The following is a 17,381-nucleotide window of genomic DNA, read 5'->3' on the forward strand; positions in this document are numbered from 1 at the left end:
GACCATTACCATACCATGCTTTCCTCCTTGTAATGCCCTTATTTTCCGTTTTGCGTTGTGATTGAATTTCGTTCATGAATACACACGTACACTAGGACGAACTAAATCCCAGTGCCGTTATAAGAGGTTGTACCTCCCCCTTCATGCCCAACTACCCTACCTATTGGTTAGGGGGTATCCAGATGTAGTCGATGGAAATGAGGCAAGTGGGTGAGTGTCAGCGCCATGATTGTCGAGCCAAGAGGGGATCCCGCGAGAGGCGGCAATAAGATCGACGGGAACTGACGCGGGCTCGAATCCTCTACGATTCTTCATTGCGCGGTCTTCCTCCACGCGCGCCGCCCGATCCACCCCGACCACGTCCGCGACCTCTTCCACGTCCCTCGCCGTGGTGACCTCGGTAACCACGGTACTCTCCTCGGCCGCGTCCTCTCCAACCTCCTTCCCGGTCGCCGCGCTGGGGTCGGTTACGTTGGACTTGATGAAATCCGTCATGAGCTTGAGCAGGGGCCTGATTCTACCCGAAAGTTAACAACATCCTCTCTGGAAGCATAGCCCCTTCAAGCAACTGATACAGGGTATGGTGCACTGGGTTAGTATCCACTCACCTCCGTGGGGGGGTTTTCAGGCTGCTCATCAGCCCAAGACTGGACGTTACTGGCAGCGGCGGGAGTGGCCGTTAAGCCAGTCTCGGTCTCGGTAGGGTCTCGCGGGACCTTGACCCACTCTTCTTGAGAAGGAGAGGCGCTTAGGTCATTGCTAGCATCCCACTGGGATTCAGCTGCCGCATTAGCAGCGCTATCCGTGACATCCGCATTGTCAGTAAGGCCCGAGCCGGTTCCAGCTTCAGCATGGCCATTGGTCAACGGGGCTGGAGTGTCAGAGTAATCGATCTCAGTAAGGCCAGCATAGGCAACGGTAGGGTCGGTTCCGTTCACTTCCGCAGTCTCCGGTGCGTCTGCCTGCTCGATCTGATCGTACTGGTCCACCAAAACCTCCTGGGAGAGAGCCCGGACCTGGGCAACTGTGAAATGGTTAGAATGAAAAGGTAGCAAACATCATCTCATACAGCAACGTACATGAAGTCTGAAGCTCATCTCCATCAATACTGAACGTCTTGTCTTCGGAGCCTTCGATGAGTTTCAACATAGTAGAGACGGCCGGCTCGTCTCCCTTGTAGACACTCAATAGAACACCCTCTATAGCCCTATTCTCGTCTGCAGCCTGATCAAACTCTTCTGATCGTCGAGCCGCAGCCAGTCGGAGAAACTGTGACAAGACTAGTAGACTATCATGTTGCACAGTCACAGCCTCAGCCTCGGCCTGTGCCTTGATTTCGTTGATCGCATCGGCCTTTTCCTTCTCGTACTGGTCGGTCAGAGTCTTCGTGATGGTAGCCTTCTCAGCGGCGGCGCGGGATCGGTAGTCCTCTTCCACCTTCTTATACTGAGCCAGCTGCTCCTCCAACTGAGCAAGTTGGGCTTCTAGGTGGGGTTTCTTAAGGCGCTGGGCGCGCTGGTCGGGGTTGATAATCTTAGCTTCGACAAGCTCTTCCAGAGACTTTCCCTTATGCTGGTCGATTATACCATCGGTTTTAGAGGCATTGGTCTTTAGAGATAGATATAGTTAGATACAAGGGTACACATTTCGTGAAAGATTGGGTTGCAATGTGGCGCAACCAACAGCTTACAATTTTCTTGTTGATATTACGAATGTTCCTAGCAGTGGTGTTAGTAACGAAGAGAACACTAGATGGTACTTACCTAGTAGGTAGCTAGGTAGGTAGCGAGGGTGGACTGACTTCTGAAGTTCGCGCACATATGGACTCTCGGAGCTATCGTCCTGTCCATCTTGAGCAGAGAGAGAAATAGGCTTCTCAGCTATAGACAAGGCAGAGGGTGCAGGAGATTCGGTTCGCTCGAGTCTGGCCTTCTTCTTCTTAGCAGTCTTAGATTCAGTCTGAACCGGTGGGTTTTGAACAGATGCGGAAGACATGCTGAAAGATGTATGATTGTTGTTTGAAGATGTATGAACGTGTGGTTTTTTTGGTGGGATGAGATAGATGGTGGGGGTTTTTTTTCGTCACTTTTTTTTTTTCGTCGGTATTCGTTTGCTCGAATTGTGCGAGGTGCAGGACTGGTGGTTTGTTAGGTAGCTAAAGAAGAGGTATGAAGTAATAGCTATAGGTAAGTAAAAATAATAATAGGAGGAAGCAAGAGTTCTTGCACAATAATATTGGTTGGATGGTATTTAGGTTGTTCTAGGTTACGTAGGTGGTTTTTGTGTTGTATTGTGGAAAAGGTGGGATATGTAGGTTGCATGTAAGGTAAAATAAAAATAATAGTTGATGTATTGTACTGGGTAAGGTCCTCAGGTGCTAAGGTTCTAAGGTTCTAGGGTTCTAAGGCATCCATTCTAGTTTTTTGGACTCTGGAGTCTTGGAAAACCAAAGTGGATTATTGCTGTCATTTTTCTGCAAGTGCGACCTATGCTTGCCATTTGACCTTCAACTTTCGGGTCCACCCGTTGAATCTAAGATGCCCTTACTTTTTAAGCCCTTTTTAAGCCCTTTTTAAACCCTTTTAGGCCCTAACGTCCCCCTCACCCTCACCCTCCCCTCATCCGCCCCCAATTCACTGGCATTCAGCTATATGTATTGTTATTGTATTCAAGGTTGTATTGTATTGTATTGTACACTCCTAGGTATGTATGTGGGTGCTTGTCCTATGTATGTACTTATATCTATAGTGTCCAGGGAAACGCAGCGAAACCCTAAGAACCCTTAGTACATATCATGGATGTATGCACCAGCTCACATTTGAACTCGAAGACATTGATCCATGCTTGGCGTGCATTGCATGCTTTTATAGCTATTTACCTAATATGCCCACTGCGTGCTGATAGGCCCAGTGACTTATTGACATTATAAAGTTCAATCTTTGCGATAATATGTACGTATGCAGTGTACGATAATTGGTAGTCGGGAGGCTCTCACTACTTTATCCCTTAAACTTGGCCAGAGTATCCTGTCCAACAGTTAGCATTCAGTAGCTAAATAATACATCGGGAAGATCTGAAAGAAAAAAAAAGAAAAAAAAAAAAAAGAATATCCCTACCGCGGTAGCCTTCTTGACACTCCTAGCGCTAATGCCCCTTTCTCCAGCTTGCTTCGCGTCAATAGCTGACTCCTTCATAAGCCTGTTTTCATATGATCTTGTCAGCCTTGCTTGCCCCCTTACTTAGGTACCTGGATAATAAGACTCAATAGTCTCATGAAAGAAGCAGATCTCTTACGTTTGCATGAAGAGCACATAGTCGAGAAACATCTGTTGGTGGTATGTGGGGTTAGATGGTTGTCGAGAACGGTGGTAGGATAGGTTTACATACCATGACATCGACGTTTTTGCTGACATTGCATTTTGAATGCGCCTTCACGATCTTCTTCACCGTCGCCCTTGGGTACATCTTTTGGCCCGGGGCCATTTTGAAGTGGTGGATTCAAGAAGAATCATAAAAAATAATTTTTGGTGTAGTGTGATGTGATCAAGATGGCGTCGCGATGTATGTATGTAAGTCGTTTTTGTTTATTATGATGAAGTCAAGACAAACTATGCAATTACAGAGTAACTACATAAGTTAGTAACTAGTTGCATAAGATATTAATATGGGTCTAGGTGTATGTAAGTTGGGCCACTCCACCAATCGACATTAGCTGCCGCCTTCGTACCTACATGTTGTACATACGTACCTCGGGAGCTTGGGCCAACCTTGGTGTCCACCCTGCATAATGCAACTCAATGTTGCAACTTTCTCGTGGCAAAACGAAGCAGATCCCCAATGGAGGGGTCACATGCCTGAATTAACTTCAACTGTGCATGCCACTATCATCAACATTATACCTAGTACTAGGTACCTAGTAGGTAGTATATGTACCTAGTAGGTACCTAGTAGTACTACATGTATCCATCATGTAGTCAGGAGCATCGATATCACGATGCTACACCACATTTCATCTTCAAAGAAACAATCACTGCAAGATGGAAGAGATCAAGAACCCTTATGTAGGTAGAAGAACTTGAATGAAGCTACCTATTTTATCATATCCGCGACTCCATGCGTCGCAAAGTCACCGCAAAGACACCTCCTCCCTAGTATCCTTCTCCTCCTCTAGGTTCCGTGTCCCTCGGATCTAAGCGGCAGCAGGGCTGACGAAGAGGACCTGCTGGCCGTTGGCGTTGAAGTGCAGAGTCTCGTTCTCCGCAACCTCCTTGAGGTTAGTCTCGCAGCAGGTGTTGAACTGTAGATGTGTTAGCAGGGCAAGTCAATTAGGTCACTTCTACCTTGGATAGGTAGTGATGGATGAGAAAGAAAGGTTCAACTTACACTCTTGTTGGTACAGGCCTTGCCACCGCTGCAGTCGGTGTTCTGGCAGAGAACACAGTCGACCTGGCAGCAAAAGTAGGCGTACTGGTCAGTCTTGACAGAGCCGACATCAGTGGGGACTGGGATGGGCTCAGCGCCGGCAAGGATTGCGAGGGATGCAGCAAGCATGCCTCCAATGAGACGGGTGCTCGAAAGGAAGTGCATTTTGACTAGTGCTGAGACTTTGTCGTTTGAATGGTGTTGAAAGTGTTTGATTGATTTGTTGGAATATCAATGATACTCGAAGAGATTGGCTTGCGAGTGTGTGAGTTTGCGTATGGAAAGGTTGCGTGGGAGAGAGTTCCAAAGGGTGTGAGGTAGGTATTTATATAGTTTTCCCAGTCCCCACTCCAGGAGCCGATACTTGGGAGCAAACAGCGTGCCTGAGGATAGAACTCATGCCTGAGGCTTGATTGTTCACTGTACAGTCAGGCACACGATGGAGATGCCTTAGGAAGTCGCGGGTGCTCGTATATGCGTCTATTGTTTGCAAGGCACCTAGGGTACCTAAGGCACGCCTCCAGTTTGTTAACCCTCTCAACGCGCACCTTCCGCCGGCAGGAACTCAGAAAAATCACTCAGCGGCCTTTATCATTGGCGGAGCCAGTACCGTGCCGGATATATAAAGTTATTTGACGGCAGGAGCGTTGGAGATGACTGGAATATCATGATGCCTGAGTCACGATTTGAGGACAAACAGCTCAATACCCCTGGACATCTTACATAGCAATTAGTACGGAGGGATGACTGTGCTCAAGTAATGTACTATCGTTCTTTCCCATAATCCATCAGCTTTCCTATTCTTTGATACGGCATGAAGAATTCATCTCACAGTACCTTGTTAGAGCCGCATCAGATACGCAGCAGAGAAAGCGAGTCCTACTTGTTCACGTAGATGAGCCCCATTGCTCGCCCCTATCTAGATTCCCATCACACAAAGATATCCATTGAGTATTTATATAGCTACAGAAACGTCACGGCTTCAGTACTGACTAGGGGAAGTGATATAAATGAAGATCGGAAGGTACACCACTAGTATAATTGCTAAGTGTTTGAGATATATACGCAGAGACCCAGTAGTCGAGCCAACAGACGAAGAAACTCCTTCTGAGCAACGGCCTATACTTGGTTGAATTCATGCCCCTATACTCGGAAAAGTAACACTACCTAGACATTAATCAATAGCATCCTTCCAATTCGTAAACCTCCAAGGTTATGACAGAGAATGGTTATACGACACCGAGGATGTTCAGTAGCTTTGATTATGTTGCCTGACTAGATGTTTTATTTTCCTCCCTTCTTAGATTTGGTGATCATAACGAGCTCCTATTTGGTAGCGTGACTTAGGCGTACTAACCTAGATATGTCCTGTGAGCGACAGACTAATCCTCCAACAACGAACTATGCTAATACAAGCAAAGAATTCTTTCCAAGGCATTCGAAAACTCAAATATCGGCAACTAGCCCCGCCGCTTCCTCCCTCCCCACGATCCTCTCATCAACATACACGCCCAACACGCCGCTCCACCGCTCAGCCAACACGCACGCAAGCAAGTGCTTGCAGCACGGCACCCCTGCAATATCAGAGCCCTCTATGCCGTCAAGGCTGAGGGCTCCAAACTCCCACCCATCTCCTCCCCCATTTTCAAATAGGTGATCTTCTTCTTCCGCGTCCCTGTCTGTGGGGAAAAGGGGAGGAAAGGGTGGGTTGATGGTGTAGCCATGCTGTTGCTGCTGTTGCGGTTGTGATTGTGATTGCGATTCTTCCCTTGGAAACGCGGCAAAGGCAAAGGCAGCGCATGAGCAATTCCAGGACTGGGTGCGCACCACATAAGAGATACCTGGCCGCGACGAGGCAGAGTCGTGGCGGTGGTGTCGGCGTGGGTGTGTGGGTTGCACCGAGCGGACTAGGTAGAAAACTGATGGTTTTGCATCTGGTGTCTGTTGGCCTTTGCCGGGAGCTCCTTTACTTGGGTCTTGCGTTAAAGTGTTTTGTTGGGAATGAGGAGGAGGTGTGACGATAACCCGAGTCACCAGACGTCTATCTAGGAGGTCTAGAGCGGGGAGGAGAGTCAAGGGGTATAGCGCATATAGTGTGGTGAGGAGAGGACGGCATGAGGGCGGGATAAGTTTAAGGGGGTTAGACGCACGAGCAGATGCAGATGAGGTAGATGAGGTAGACGTTGTGACGGCTGTTGGAGGAGGTATGGAAGTGAGATTATCTATCAGAGATGTGAGAAACTGTCGTGGGTTTGGTATGGATGAGGTCATTATTTCAGTGTTTGGTTGTTTGGATGTGATGATGTGAATGAGAGGATGATGGAGATGAGGCAAGAAATGAGAGGATGAAAGAGTAGAAGTTACAGTGTTATACTGTATAAATATACTGTATTGGCTGCAGCTAAGAGGGAAAGAGCAGACATATCAAATAGGGGAAGCAGCTCTCCAGTCCTCTATATGTATGTACTATATGTATGTAGTCTGTGGCACATGTTGGGCGATAGCTTACGAGATACAGATTGGACGTTTAAAAGAAGCCGACTTGACTACGGATTATATCTTTTGACAAATCACATAGGAAAACATAGCATCATGTAATCAATCATACCAGGCTTGCCCAAGCACTCTCCTGGGGTAATTTGTGCCTTTCAAAGGGGTTCTACCCCTGACTAAAACTCTATGCTTTATCATGTACGTGGGCACTCCTGAGGGCACTCCTGACCTCAGAATATGGCTCATTCCTCCTGAAGCCAGCATAGTTATACAGGGGTCGCGACTTGATAGCCGTCCTGTATACTAGGTCGGTACCTAGGTACCGGTAGGTAATCATCATAAACCGCTCTATTTCTTCTTTTCCTTTTCACTGCTCTTTTCCGTCGGCTCTGCACCGTTGACGCCGTTCTCTTTCTTGTCCTTGTCATCCTTGCCTACCGCCGCAGCCTCCTCCTTGGCCTCCTTCTCCTCCTGTTGTTGCCGGTTCTGGATCTTGTTCTCGATAAGGTCGTGGAAGGCCGTGATAGCGCGGATCAGACTGCTCAGGTAGATAGCTAGCAGCTGATCATTCGTCTTGACACTCATCGCGTAGGATAGCTCTCCCGTTTGGCTACCCTTTCCTTCAACGCCTGGCTTGGGAGTCGAGAGGTTCGGTAAGAGATTGAAGATATCCTGGAGGTTGCCTAAGACTGCATGGTTTACCGGTAGCTTGCCATCCTGGACCTTCTGGAGGTAGGTTTGAATATCGCGTAATCGGAGGTGTAGTCCTTGTAGAGACTGTAACTGGTTCGTAATGCGCGTCGACAGTGTGCCGATAGCCACATCTCTAATATCTCGAAGCAAATGCTCAACACCAATCTCTTCGGCCTCTTCGGCCTCAATAGTGGAAGGGGTGTGTACAAAGGTCTTGGTGGTAGTCGTGCCATCCTATCCATGATTCGTATTAGCATATCCCACAAGTAACTTGTAGAGCTAGTGGAGAGCTACGTACGTCCTTGATCTCCTCTACTGCGAAGTAAGCATCTGTGGGAACGCCAGACTCCTTCGGTTGGACATCGATAATGACGAGTAATGGATTTGCTGTGTATCTCTTGAAGAGTTCGTTGATCTCGAGATCGGATGCGCGCAGCTTAGGTCCGGAGTGATACCAGCCTATTAACTTCTCCCGGGCGTTGACCTTCTTGAACATGTCGTTCATGTTCTCGACGTAATTGTGGTCTAAGAACCAGACGGACGGATCATCGTTGTCTTCCTCGAACGGAACTAAATTAGGTGAGTGATTGGGGTTAGTGATGCTGATTAGACTGAATTTGAGAGAACGATATGCTTGCAAATGCAACTAACCTGCGAAGCTGTTCGACACACGAACATTCTTCCCGTCATTTTGACCCAACAACACGCCCACCACGCGCTTTCTTGTACCCTTGGCGACACGGTTGAAATGGTCTACGACGGAGAGAAGGACGAGGGGAGCGACGGTCACATTTTTGTTGACGAACGAGAGGGTCTCTGCCGTTGTAGCAGGCATTGTGGGCGGGCTGATTGTGAGGTGTAGAATGTGGGAAATGGGAAATGGGAAGTAGAAAGTAAGAAGTGGGATCTAAAATAAAACGACAGAATGCTTTGCGACGATAATGACGAATTTGCAAGGTTAGAAGTTTAAAGTTACAAACAGTTCAGGCAAGTCCACTGGCAGTAATTGAGAAGGCTGTCGTATGCGTATGTGTGAGGCTGCCTTCTGCCTTCCTTACGAAATCTCCAGCCAACCCAACTTGAGCTTAGTGCTTGATCGGGCTTAGCGTTTTCAGAGGTGTTGCAACTTGCCAGTGCACTATGTATCTAGTACCGTGTAGTATAGTGCACGGACCACCAAGCGATCCCGATAGCTGATGTAATTCTTAATTGCACGACGGGGTTACTTCAATTATGTAATAATGGTGTGGCTGATGACAGGACATTAAGGTTACCTACTTTAATCGTTGATGTCTTCATCGTCCATCTGCTTATTTCGTTATTTCGTAGCACGTTAGTCAACACTTGCATTCAACCGTCTGCATGGAATTTTGCGGGTCAATAGGGTGAGATGGGCCTACGGGTACTAGTGACCTTGCACCTTTCTATATACATACATATAACTATATGTATGTACCTATGTTAGTATGTAGGCTAGGTGAAAGGAGAAGATCAGCTACCAAGTCGGACGCAAGGCTATGATCGTTGATGTTCAAAACGTCCAAGGTAATGCGTAGTTATCTTATTTTATCCGCTTGCCCGAGTTTTCGGCCGGAGTTGAGCTTGACTATCATTCGCCTTACTAACCTTAGGTAGATTAAGTTAGGTGCATACACTTGCGCCGTTGAACTGAGATGTTTGTGTAGCTAGTTAAAGTACGGTAAGCATGATCTCACTTTTGAAAAGGACAATGATGAGATTGAGATTGGTAGACAATATGGGGGTATATCAAGATAGAATATATCAATATTGTTGACCTCGGCGGCCCAACGGAATGTTTGGTAAAGGTGGCAAGCTTATAGAAATATAACCGAGCCCCAAGAAGACACTTGACCGTTGGCGTGGGGAGGTACATTCATAAGCCTTGAATTGGAAGCCTTGGTTGAAGCTACTACGTGGTACTAACTAACCGTTAGTAATATACTCTTTCCATTTGTTCTTTTCAAGTTGCATATATCCAACCCATATAGGCTAGGTGCTGCGAGGTTGTGCCTGTGCCTAGGCAAGTAGTAGCTTTCGGCTCGTCATTACTACTAGGTACCTACCTAGGTTAGTAGTATGGATGTATGTACCTCAAGAATTGAAAGCACGAGGCCGCTGCATGTGCGTACCGTTGACGATGTATTGTACCTACATTGATAGTGGTATTAGGTACCTAGCACTGACACCAAACCCGCATCATCAATGGCACATGCCCCTAAAATAATAGCCATTGGTGAGCCCCAATTGTTCCTAGGTTCCAGGGGGGGGCTTGCAACATTTTTACCTAGTAACTAACTACACAGTTACTCTGTAGAGTCTGTACCCTTTTCTCCCTTGTCGCAATAGAGGGACCCTTGAAGCAAGCACGAAGCAAGCACCTGTAAAAAAGAATTCCCCGAGCCCCGACGTCGCCAGATGATAAGGTACCCTATACCCTATGCAGTAATACTTACTAGGTATAGTAGTACTATAGTACTTACATCCATATCTTATCCACCGAGTTTCCGGCTACTAGGTACGATTGAACTTACACCTTTACTTTTACTACTTTTACTTACTACGCTTCTTCTTCTTCTCCCTCACTCAGCTGCTCTGCTCTGCTCTCCTCTCCCCTCCTTCGTGACCCTTTGCGTCTTTTTTACCCTCTCCCCTCCTTGCAATTTTATATTCTCTTCTCTTCTCTTCTCTACGTTACCTGTCGCTTTTGCCCTCTTTCTTTCCTTGCATTGGTCTGGCTCAATTGATCTCTAGTGGCTGTTGCAAAAATGGGCGTTATTGACAATGAGATGAAGAAGCTGCAGGACGTAGTGTCCGGGCTGGAGGATCGTGTAAGACGTCTGGAGCAACGACAATCTGGCGAGAGTATAACTTCAGAGAGTGTGCGCATGATTCTTATGGGGCCTCCAGGAGCTGGTATGTTGCGAAAATCCCGCTATATGGGACCGAACCTCCCCCCCCCTTAAGACGAGAGTCGCGCCGACTTGCTTACCATTTTGCGATTTATAGGAAAGGGAACCCAGGCACCCAAGATAAAAGAAAAGTTCGCATGCTGCCATTTGGTAAACTAGACGATTTCCGCAAACAAATACCAACTTCAATTACTAACGATCATCGCTAGGCCACAGGTGATATGCTCCGATCCCAAGTCGCCAAGAAGACCACTCTTGGTCGAGAAGCAAAGAAGATTATGGACGCTGGTGGCCTGGTTAGCGATGACATTGTTATCGGCATGATTCGGGAGGAATTGGACAATAATAAAGAATGCAAGGGCGGGTATGCTTCTCACATGCATGATATTTGTTGGGAGACTGGAACAAATCTAACAATGACCTAGTTTCATTCTCGATGGCTTCCCTCGTACCGTAGCCCAGGCCGAATCGCTCGACAAGATGCTTGCGGATAAGAACCAAAAGCTCCAACACGCCGTGGAGCTACAGATTGACGACGCTCTGCTTGTCGCACGGATCACTGGTCGCTTAGTCCACCCTGCTTCCGGTCGAAGCTACCACAGTATCTTCAACCCACCAAAGAACGCCATGAAGGACGACATTACTGGCGAACCCCTGATCCAACGCTCCGATGACAACGCTGATGCGTTGAAGAAGCGTCTGGTTACGTACCACGCCCAGACTGCCCCTGTCGTCGGTTACTACAAGAACACTGGCATCTGGAAGGGCATTGACGCTAGCCAAGAACCCGGCCAAGTCTGGTCCAGCTTGCTAAAGATTTTTGACAACAGCCAAAGCTCCAAAACCAGTGGTGGCCTCTTAAGCAAGCTAACCCGTCAATAACCCTGTAGTCGCCACTGTCACTGTCTTTAACTTTCAACACCCAGCCTGGTTTTTAACAACCTATCTCTAAGTGGACGGAAATTTGGTACAAATACGGAGGGTTTATACCAATGAGCAGGGCATCGCACGATTTGTGTAGCAAGGATGCTTACCTAATCTTGTAATCCAATCCAATGCGACGCAGTGTGATGCGATGCGATGCGATGCGGTAGGGAAAGGGTATTTGGAGAAGCTTTTACGATACCTGGAGCAATGGAAGTGATGATGAGAAAAAAGGGGGGCGGGTTGAAATGAAATGAATAAAAAAAAGAGGGCAACGACGCATGGGACTGAACGCGACTTTGTATCATACGCACGACCTGCATGTACTGTGTCATTAATTCAGCCTTTTCGAACATATGGATGGATCTCGTAATCATTCCTTCGTTGATGCTCATGGAGCGATCTTTTGACTTGCTACGAATATGTCTTGTTGTGACCTTCTCGTCATGGTACGTTTAGTAGAAAGAAGTAAGACACTGAATGAAGCCTGATTCTCTTTGTGAGGTCTGGTATATTCTTCTGTCTCATAATCTTGCGTGAGGGCTTCCTGTCTTCTTCAGTTACTAGGTACCTAGTAACCTAGACACGTTGTAAGATACCTAGTAGTTATACCTTCTCGTACCAACCAACCAACCAACCAACCAACCAACGAATCGTGATTACGAATCATTCATCGTAATAAAGTAAGACTTGAATCGCATTCATTACCTATGTACCTATCCAACCACATTGATACTTGGTGATCGTTACCTACAACCTACGTGACAACATACATATCAAATATTATTCACAAACACAACCCCCAAAAAGATACGTCGTAGGAGTTTCGATTCTCGCGAGCCCTCCTTTCCACCGTGCAACTACCTATACCAGCTAGCTAACTACCTAACCTATATCAAAAACGGCGGATATTATATACCCGCACTCACACGGGTGGAAGAAAAAGATGAACAATGTGCCTGCCAACCGCATGCCACGCTATGCTCAATGGATTCGATACCTAAGTAATTTCACCGAGGCCCCCGTCCACCAACTACCCTATATAAAGAAAAATGCTCGATCTTAGGGAGGGGGGGATGGATATCAATCATTCCAATTTCTAGACATGAGATATAAGAGAGCCAAGTTAAAAAAGAAAAATGTCATGTGGGTTGAAGAGACAGAAAGGAGAATAGGGGGAGCATCAAGCTGCTGTGGCGCATGTCCAAGCTTGAACATGCCATTAAGGGCCTGGCGCTGCCAGAGAAAGTTAAGAATAAAGGGAGTAACTAGTTTCGTTCATCAAGCATCATTGTGCTAATATTGTGTCGTACCCCAAAAAATCTTTACTTTCGAGGTGTGGCTATGCGATGTTTTAGTAAATATAGGTATCTACAAGAAGATACGCCGAAGTTACTCACCATTCACCATCTGTCTCTGCTTGTTCAGCCAGCTCTTAGGGACATCCTGCCGCCTTTGTAGCACGACGTGGTTGCTCTGCAATCTGCTGGTTAGATCGTACCACGCTGTGGTAATCATCGCATTTTCGCGTTGCAAGTTTTTGATTATTTGATCGGTTTGCGCCTGACGTTTTCTGTTAGAAATTCAAAAGCATAATCCATATTCACATAGAGGGAACCCATTGGTCACAGTAGTTGATATACATGAAGACGCAAAACATGATGGTAATAAAAATAGTAATAAATGGAAATAACATATTGCATAACTCTCGTCCAACCAATTTATATGCGTGAAGAAGACTTCGGCTGGGTCTGCGAGCAGATCACCATGTTGAAGGTAGACTTGGATTTGACGTACCTTCTGAGCACCAGCCTCTACTCCGGCACGAACGGCTTTCAGGGTTCGCTCAAGTTCGCGATTCTTAGACTCTGATTGTTCGTATTGCTGCAAGTGAAACACGTTATTAGCATACGTGGTTTCAAAACGACTTTGAACACGATAGTTGAAGCATAGATATGCCAAGTAGCCCCAGTCACTTGGCTGAGATTTGTCACCTTTGCTGCGAGGGCGATTTATTAGGGGGAAGTGACAGTTTGAAATCCGTATTGCCTCGTGGGATAGATGCGGAAGCACTCGCTTGAACGCTGACATTTGCATATACATGACTGCCATCGCTGCGAGGAACCATTGACGCCGACATAGGATAATCAGGTGTGCTAGTTGGGCCGTCTCGATTTGGTTGATAGGTGTAGATAGTACTCTCAGGTCGTGAGGGTTTTCTCCCAAACCAAGGACTGATGGCTTGCCAAATAGATTGGCGCTTGACTTCAACCTTGGTGACATCCCTCATATCGTTGTCGTCATCGTTATCGCGAATGACTTGGAAGAAACTTTGAAGTTCGCTACTCACCAGTGACAGTTGCTTGTAGCGCCCTCGGAGCTTCTCCATTTTCTCGGACTGTTTGACGCTGTCCGTGCTGACGGTTAGTCCATCTGCAGCTCTCTGTAGTTCTCGGTTCGCCGCTTCCGCTTCGCGCCGGAGCTGATCTTTCTCGATAAATGCTGTCAGTAGCTGCGTTCGCTGGTTTTCAAACTCTTCTCTTAGCCCCTTATGCCTCTTCCTCTCTAATTCGAGCTCCGCACGAAGAGACACAGCAAGCATGCCATCGGTTTTCTTTAGCTCTGCAAGGGCATCAAGGCTCGATTTTTCAACAGCGTTCACTTGTTCCGGAGAGTCAGCACCTTGTCCGTATAAAACATAGTCCTTAAAGATGATCTTACAATCACCCCGCGCCTCTAATAAAGCCCTCTCCTTATCAGCCAGCTCTTCATTGATCGCTGAGAGCTGCCTCTCGAGTTGCTTCGTACGGTTCTGTTCGGCGAGGACCTGTGTTCGCAGGTTGGAAAATGCCTCGTCTCTGAAATAGTTTGACATCAGCCACTTTGTGCCCGGAGCTAGATCATAACAAGCTTGAAGAGCCTGCACTAACCCGTCTTTACCCATGTTCTGGATAAGTGCATCCAGTTGATGTTGTCCGACTGTGAACTTCTCGAGTATATCGTTATACCTCGCCTGGAGAGCATCGCGAGAGTTGCGAATGTCCTCCATCTCGTGAATAAGTTGTCCTTTCTCTGTTTCTGTGCCAATGCTGCTCTTAAGGACAGCATTCTCCGCTTGAAGACGCTGCAATTCGAGGTTTCTCATCGAAACGGCACTGCTAGACTCGTTCAGTTCGTCTTCGAGGGTAGTCGGGCGGGGGCCTATGGGCGTAGTCGGGGTAGTCGAGGGATCAAGCATCAGGACCTTCTCCTGAAGCTCTCGTACAACCCCTTCGTCTATCTGGCTGCGGGAATGTAGCTCCTCCAGACGCAGTCTCAATTCAGCAATCTCGGCAGTGTACATCGTCTTTTGGTTGTTAAAATTGGCGATATCGATTTCGTATCCCTGCATCTTGGTAGCATATGCTTCTGTTTCTCGTTTTAGTGTTTCATTCCTTATCGTGGCATTGCTGAGTTGCTCCATAAGTTTCGTTGCGTCGACCCTTTCGCTTTGGAGTGCCTTGAGGTCGACTTCTATCGTCTTCAGCGACTCTAGCTTCTTTCGTAAGTTGTCAGCCATGTTAGCCTTTTTGGAAAGATCCTCGTTTTTGGAACGGAGTTCTTGGTTTTCGTCGGCTAGCAACTCGGCCTTCTGCGCCACTACTTCAAGGCGAGCCTTGTCCTTTAGAAGTCGCTCTTTTTCTTCAGCTAGGTAGTTCCTCTCGTTTTCCAGGTTTGCGATGAGAGTCTCATTTTCTTTCAGTTGACGCTGAAGTCGGTGTTTATCGAAGTTACCAACTTCCGACTCAATCTGCTTGTGTAGTTGCTGGTTTTGTTCCTGAAGCTCCTCGTGTTTCCTTAAAAGCTCGTCGTAATTATCCTGGAGTCGGTCCAACCGCAGTTTCAAGCCGCTTGCTTGTCTTTTTGCTTCATCTGCTTCGCGTTGTAATTCGGCCAGCGCTGCTTCTTGGGCAAGCTCATCTTCAAGGTCGCCGGCGGTCCGACCTGGCTCAAGATCGCCATCACCAGCTCCGCCTACCTGTCCAAGCCTATGATTAACTTCCTTGAGGATCTGGAAGATACCCTGCTGAAGCTTTGGTCCTAACTCAGTGACTAGAGTGATGTACTGCGTATTATCATCTTCGCGGAAGCAAGCAGCTGATACAAATAGTACCAAGATCTGGATAAATTCAATCTTAGCTTTGGACTGCTGAATTTTCCGAGGCTCAGCTTTAAACGACGGCGAGGTAGGGCTGTTTACCTCAGACATGCCCGCTTTGGTAGGTTCTTTGCCCAGCGCTTGGAAATCAACTTGGTTAATCAAGGGCTCGATTTTGGAGCAATGCCGCCGCGCGAAGTCTTTCAAGCCCATATGAATGATATGCAGGTTTCGCCGTCTGCCTTGGGATACATCGCCATCAGTAGAGAATGCGGCATGGCTCTGTTGAAATCTTGAGGGGTTGTATTCGGTATCTAAGATTTCGAGTAGGGCAGAGAAAACGGCGCCGTCGAAGAGATGTTCGGGCTTCTTTGCTCTCAATTCCGGATTGCGTCCAGGCAGTAGTTGCACAAGCATAGAGTCAGCCTATCAGAGTAGCACAGGTTAGCTGTTGATCTACAATTTAAGACATGATAAAGGAATGTAAAGGGAAGGGAAGGGAAGGTATGGAGGATATATTACGTACCCATTCAAGCAGGGTCACTTGTGTCGCTTGTGTGATGGAGGGGAACATCTCGGCGACTTGTTATTACGAGGAATTATGCACTTCCGCCCGTCTTCTGTATCGTATTAGGATTAAAGGAGGCCTGTGAATCAGAACTCGACTCGTGTTAAATTGAGGGCAGCTAGCTGCGCCGGTCAGTTCGTACAAGAGAGTACGGCACGCAAGGAAAGAGTATAACTCTTGGGTGCAGAAGTAGTTTTGCTCAACAAACAGAGAAAAAAAAAAGGTGAAAAAGCTGACCCAAGTTTGTCAAAAACTTTAGGCAGGTTGGTTTGGATTCCGTGATCGAGGATGACTGGGAAGATGTAAGATTAGGATCTTGACATGCACGGTAGCACTATAAAAGAACAAAATGATTCATTGTCCAGAAGAATGCGGTTGTTTAAATGAAGATAAAGCACATTGTTTGTGTTCCCGGAACACTCTTTCAGTTCTGAAGGAGAATTGTTGTTCTCTTCCAAGGTTGAGTTCAAAGACAGCAGAGCTGATGAAGGCTGGAGGTGTATTGAAGATGGAGGAAGAGGTACATACCTAATAAGAGGCCTAATAATTGAGGTTACTGTCTAGGGTATCTAGTGCAAATACCTATCGTCTTTGGGTCAGGCGGTACGAGCCCCAGTGGAGTCCTCATATCGATTAAAGACCCCAAAGGGGGACGAAGACCCTCTTTTGGTGCCTGCATGTGCATCTTACAGGGCGCATTGGCAGGGATTGGAAGGGATGAACAAGGGTACTCCATGCTTCAATACACCTAAATCCGCATCGACTCGACAAGCCAATTTCGTCAACATGTAAGGTACCAGACTGACAGAGTGCATGTAAAGTTTACTACAGGTATCTTTGATCCTACACACATATGTACATAAAGCCATCATTAACTCGGCTTCGCAATCCGCTGATCCAGATCATCCGATGGTCCTTTGTTTAACGATTGATAATCCAAGATGCAATACCCAGTAGTTACGGAAGTATGTAAAATGGAAGCACCGAATAATCGAGAATAATATATTTCCGTTGACAGAATAACTACTTCCTAGTCTAGTCTGCACATGGGTATGTAGATGCTCCTGTCTGAGGCTGTCTCCCAATAATAGTTATTAACATTGAACCTATGTAGTAAGGTTACTACCTAGTAGTAGGTACCTAGTTGTTGATAGGTACACCGTATTAAGGCTGGCAGTTTGTTATTTTACTTACTGTGTTTGCTTTGTAGTTA

At 46.9% G+C, this 17,381-nt stretch overlaps 7 protein-coding genes across 7 annotated transcripts; 1 reads left to right on the forward strand and 6 right to left on the reverse strand.

Annotated features, from left to right (window-relative positions):
- Positions 1–61: 61 nt before the first annotated feature.
- On the reverse strand, positions 62–2,205 carry GGS25DRAFT_208675 (uncharacterized protein). The gene is made up of 5 exons (XM_049256861.1): positions 1,802–2,205; positions 1,691–1,718; positions 1,080–1,608; positions 609–1,024; positions 62–517 (listed from the first exon to the last, which is right to left on the reverse strand). The coding sequence occupies exons 1-5, from the start codon at positions 1,993–1,995 to the stop codon at positions 302–304; spliced, it is 1,383 nt and encodes a 460-aa protein (XP_049119519.1). The 5' UTR covers positions 1,996–2,205; the 3' UTR covers positions 62–301.
- A 426-nt stretch (positions 2,206–2,631) lies between these two features.
- GGS25DRAFT_483941 (uncharacterized protein) lies at positions 2,632–3,767 on the reverse strand. The gene is made up of 5 exons (XM_049260408.1): positions 3,749–3,767; positions 3,388–3,627; positions 3,295–3,326; positions 3,117–3,198; positions 2,632–3,026 (listed from the first exon to the last, which is right to left on the reverse strand). Exons 2-5 carry the CDS (start codon positions 3,481–3,483, stop codon positions 3,000–3,002), a joined length of 237 nt encoding a protein of 78 aa, XP_049119520.1. The 5' UTR covers positions 3,484–3,627; positions 3,749–3,767; the 3' UTR covers positions 2,632–2,999.
- A 296-nt stretch (positions 3,768–4,063) lies between these two features.
- GGS25DRAFT_208783 (uncharacterized protein) lies at positions 4,064–4,741 on the reverse strand. The gene is made up of 2 exons (XM_049256862.1): positions 4,384–4,741; positions 4,064–4,297 (listed from the first exon to the last, which is right to left on the reverse strand). Exons 1-2 carry the CDS (start codon positions 4,585–4,587, stop codon positions 4,190–4,192), a joined length of 312 nt encoding a protein of 103 aa, XP_049119521.1. The 5' UTR covers positions 4,588–4,741; the 3' UTR covers positions 4,064–4,189.
- A 624-nt stretch (positions 4,742–5,365) lies between these two features.
- On the reverse strand, positions 5,366–6,753 carry GGS25DRAFT_483944 (uncharacterized protein). Its single transcript, XM_049260409.1, has one exon. The coding sequence runs from the start codon at positions 6,691–6,693 to the stop codon at positions 5,869–5,871; it is 825 nt and encodes a 274-aa protein (XP_049119522.1). The 5' UTR covers positions 6,694–6,753; the 3' UTR covers positions 5,366–5,868.
- Positions 6,754–6,949: 196 nt separating this feature from the next.
- GGS25DRAFT_483946 (26S proteasome regulatory subunit rpn-8) lies at positions 6,950–8,708 on the reverse strand. Its single transcript, XM_049260410.1, has 3 exons — positions 8,260–8,708; positions 7,907–8,178; positions 6,950–7,842 (listed from the first exon to the last, which is right to left on the reverse strand). Exons 1-3 carry the CDS (start codon positions 8,441–8,443, stop codon positions 7,264–7,266), a joined length of 1,035 nt encoding a protein of 344 aa, XP_049119523.1. The 5' UTR covers positions 8,444–8,708; the 3' UTR covers positions 6,950–7,263.
- Positions 8,709–9,678: 970 nt separating this feature from the next.
- GGS25DRAFT_483948 (adenylate kinase cytosolic) lies at positions 9,679–12,016 on the forward strand. Its single transcript, XM_049260411.1, has 5 exons — positions 9,679–9,711; positions 9,790–10,542; positions 10,636–10,688; positions 10,748–10,902; positions 10,964–12,016. The coding sequence occupies exons 2-5, from the start codon at positions 10,395–10,397 to the stop codon at positions 11,418–11,420; spliced, it is 813 nt and encodes a 270-aa protein (XP_049119524.1). The 5' UTR covers positions 9,679–9,711; positions 9,790–10,394; the 3' UTR covers positions 11,421–12,016.
- A 101-nt stretch (positions 12,017–12,117) lies between these two features.
- Positions 12,118–16,720, reverse strand: GGS25DRAFT_483956 (uncharacterized protein). The gene is made up of 8 exons (XM_049260412.1): positions 16,127–16,720; positions 15,703–16,026; positions 14,393–15,621; positions 14,184–14,320; positions 13,813–14,123; positions 13,260–13,346; positions 12,863–13,025; positions 12,118–12,804 (listed from the first exon to the last, which is right to left on the reverse strand). Exons 1-8 carry the CDS (start codon positions 16,172–16,174, stop codon positions 12,788–12,790), a joined length of 2,316 nt encoding a protein of 771 aa, XP_049119525.1. The 5' UTR covers positions 16,175–16,720; the 3' UTR covers positions 12,118–12,787.
- Between the last annotated feature and the right edge of the window lie 661 nt (positions 16,721–17,381).

This window comes from Hypoxylon fragiforme (assembly GCF_022984875.1).
Source record: "Hypoxylon fragiforme strain CBS 206.31 chromosome Unknown GGS25scaffold_3, whole genome shotgun sequence".
Taxonomy (NCBI): domain Eukaryota; kingdom Fungi; phylum Ascomycota; class Sordariomycetes; order Xylariales; family Hypoxylaceae; genus Hypoxylon; species Hypoxylon fragiforme.

Bases quoted from the DNA above. Each gene is read 5' to 3' on its own strand.
- GGS25DRAFT_483941 (XM_049260408.1), bottom strand. From the start codon at position 3,483: ATGGCCCCGGGCCAAAAGATGTACCCAAGGGCGACGGTGAAGAAGATC. The intron at 3,327-3,387 runs GTATGTAAACCT...TACCACCAACAG, and splicing joins GCAAAAACGTCGATGTCATG to ATGTTTCTCGACTATGTGCT. The intron at 3,027-3,116 runs GTAGGGATATTC...ACTGTTGGACAG, and splicing joins GTGTCAAGAAGGCTACCGCG to GATACTCTGGCCAAGTTTAA.
- GGS25DRAFT_483944 (XM_049260409.1), bottom strand. From the start codon at position 6,693: ATGACCTCATCCATACCAAACCCACGACAGTTTCTCACATCTCTGATA.
- GGS25DRAFT_483956 (XM_049260412.1), bottom strand. From the start codon at position 16,174: ATGTTCCCCTCCATCACACAAGCGACACAAGTGACCCTGCTTGAATGG. The intron at 16,027-16,126 runs GTACGTAATATA...CTACTCTGATAG, and splicing joins AAGTGACCCTGCTTGAATGG to GCTGACTCTATGCTTGTGCA. The intron at 15,622-15,702 runs GTAAACAGCCCT...GAATTTATCCAG, and splicing joins CCAAAGCGGGCATGTCTGAG to ATCTTGGTACTATTTGTATC.
- GGS25DRAFT_483948 (XM_049260411.1), top strand. From the start codon at position 10,395: ATGGGCGTTATTGACAATGAGATGAAGAAGCTGCAGGACGTAGTGTCC. The intron at 10,543-10,635 runs GTATGTTGCGAA...TGCGATTTATAG, and splicing joins TATGGGGCCTCCAGGAGCTG to GAAAGGGAACCCAGGCACCC. The intron at 10,903-10,963 runs GTATGCTTCTCA...ACAATGACCTAG, and splicing joins AATAAAGAATGCAAGGGCGG to TTTCATTCTCGATGGCTTCC.
- GGS25DRAFT_208675 (XM_049256861.1), bottom strand. From the start codon at position 1,995: ATGTCTTCCGCATCTGTTCAAAACCCACCGGTTCAGACTGAATCTAAG. The intron at 1,719-1,801 runs GTCAGTCCACCC...CACCACTGCTAG, and splicing joins TATGTGCGCGAACTTCAGAA to GAACATTCGTAATATCAACA. The intron at 1,609-1,690 runs GTAAGCTGTTGG...CTATCTCTAAAG, and splicing joins GTAATATCAACAAGAAAATT to ACCAATGCCTCTAAAACCGA.
- GGS25DRAFT_208783 (XM_049256862.1), bottom strand. From the start codon at position 4,587: ATGCACTTCCTTTCGAGCACCCGTCTCATTGGAGGCATGCTTGCTGCA. The intron at 4,298-4,383 runs GTAAGTTGAACC...ACACATCTACAG, and splicing joins AGGCCTGTACCAACAAGAGT to TTCAACACCTGCTGCGAGAC.
- GGS25DRAFT_483946 (XM_049260410.1), bottom strand. From the start codon at position 8,443: ATGCCTGCTACAACGGCAGAGACCCTCTCGTTCGTCAACAAAAATGTG. The intron at 8,179-8,259 runs GTTAGTTGCATT...CACCTAATTTAG, and splicing joins TGTGTCGAACAGCTTCGCAG to TTCCGTTCGAGGAAGACAAC. The intron at 7,843-7,906 runs GTACGTAGCTCT...AATCATGGATAG, and splicing joins CAGTAGAGGAGATCAAGGAC to GATGGCACGACTACCACCAA.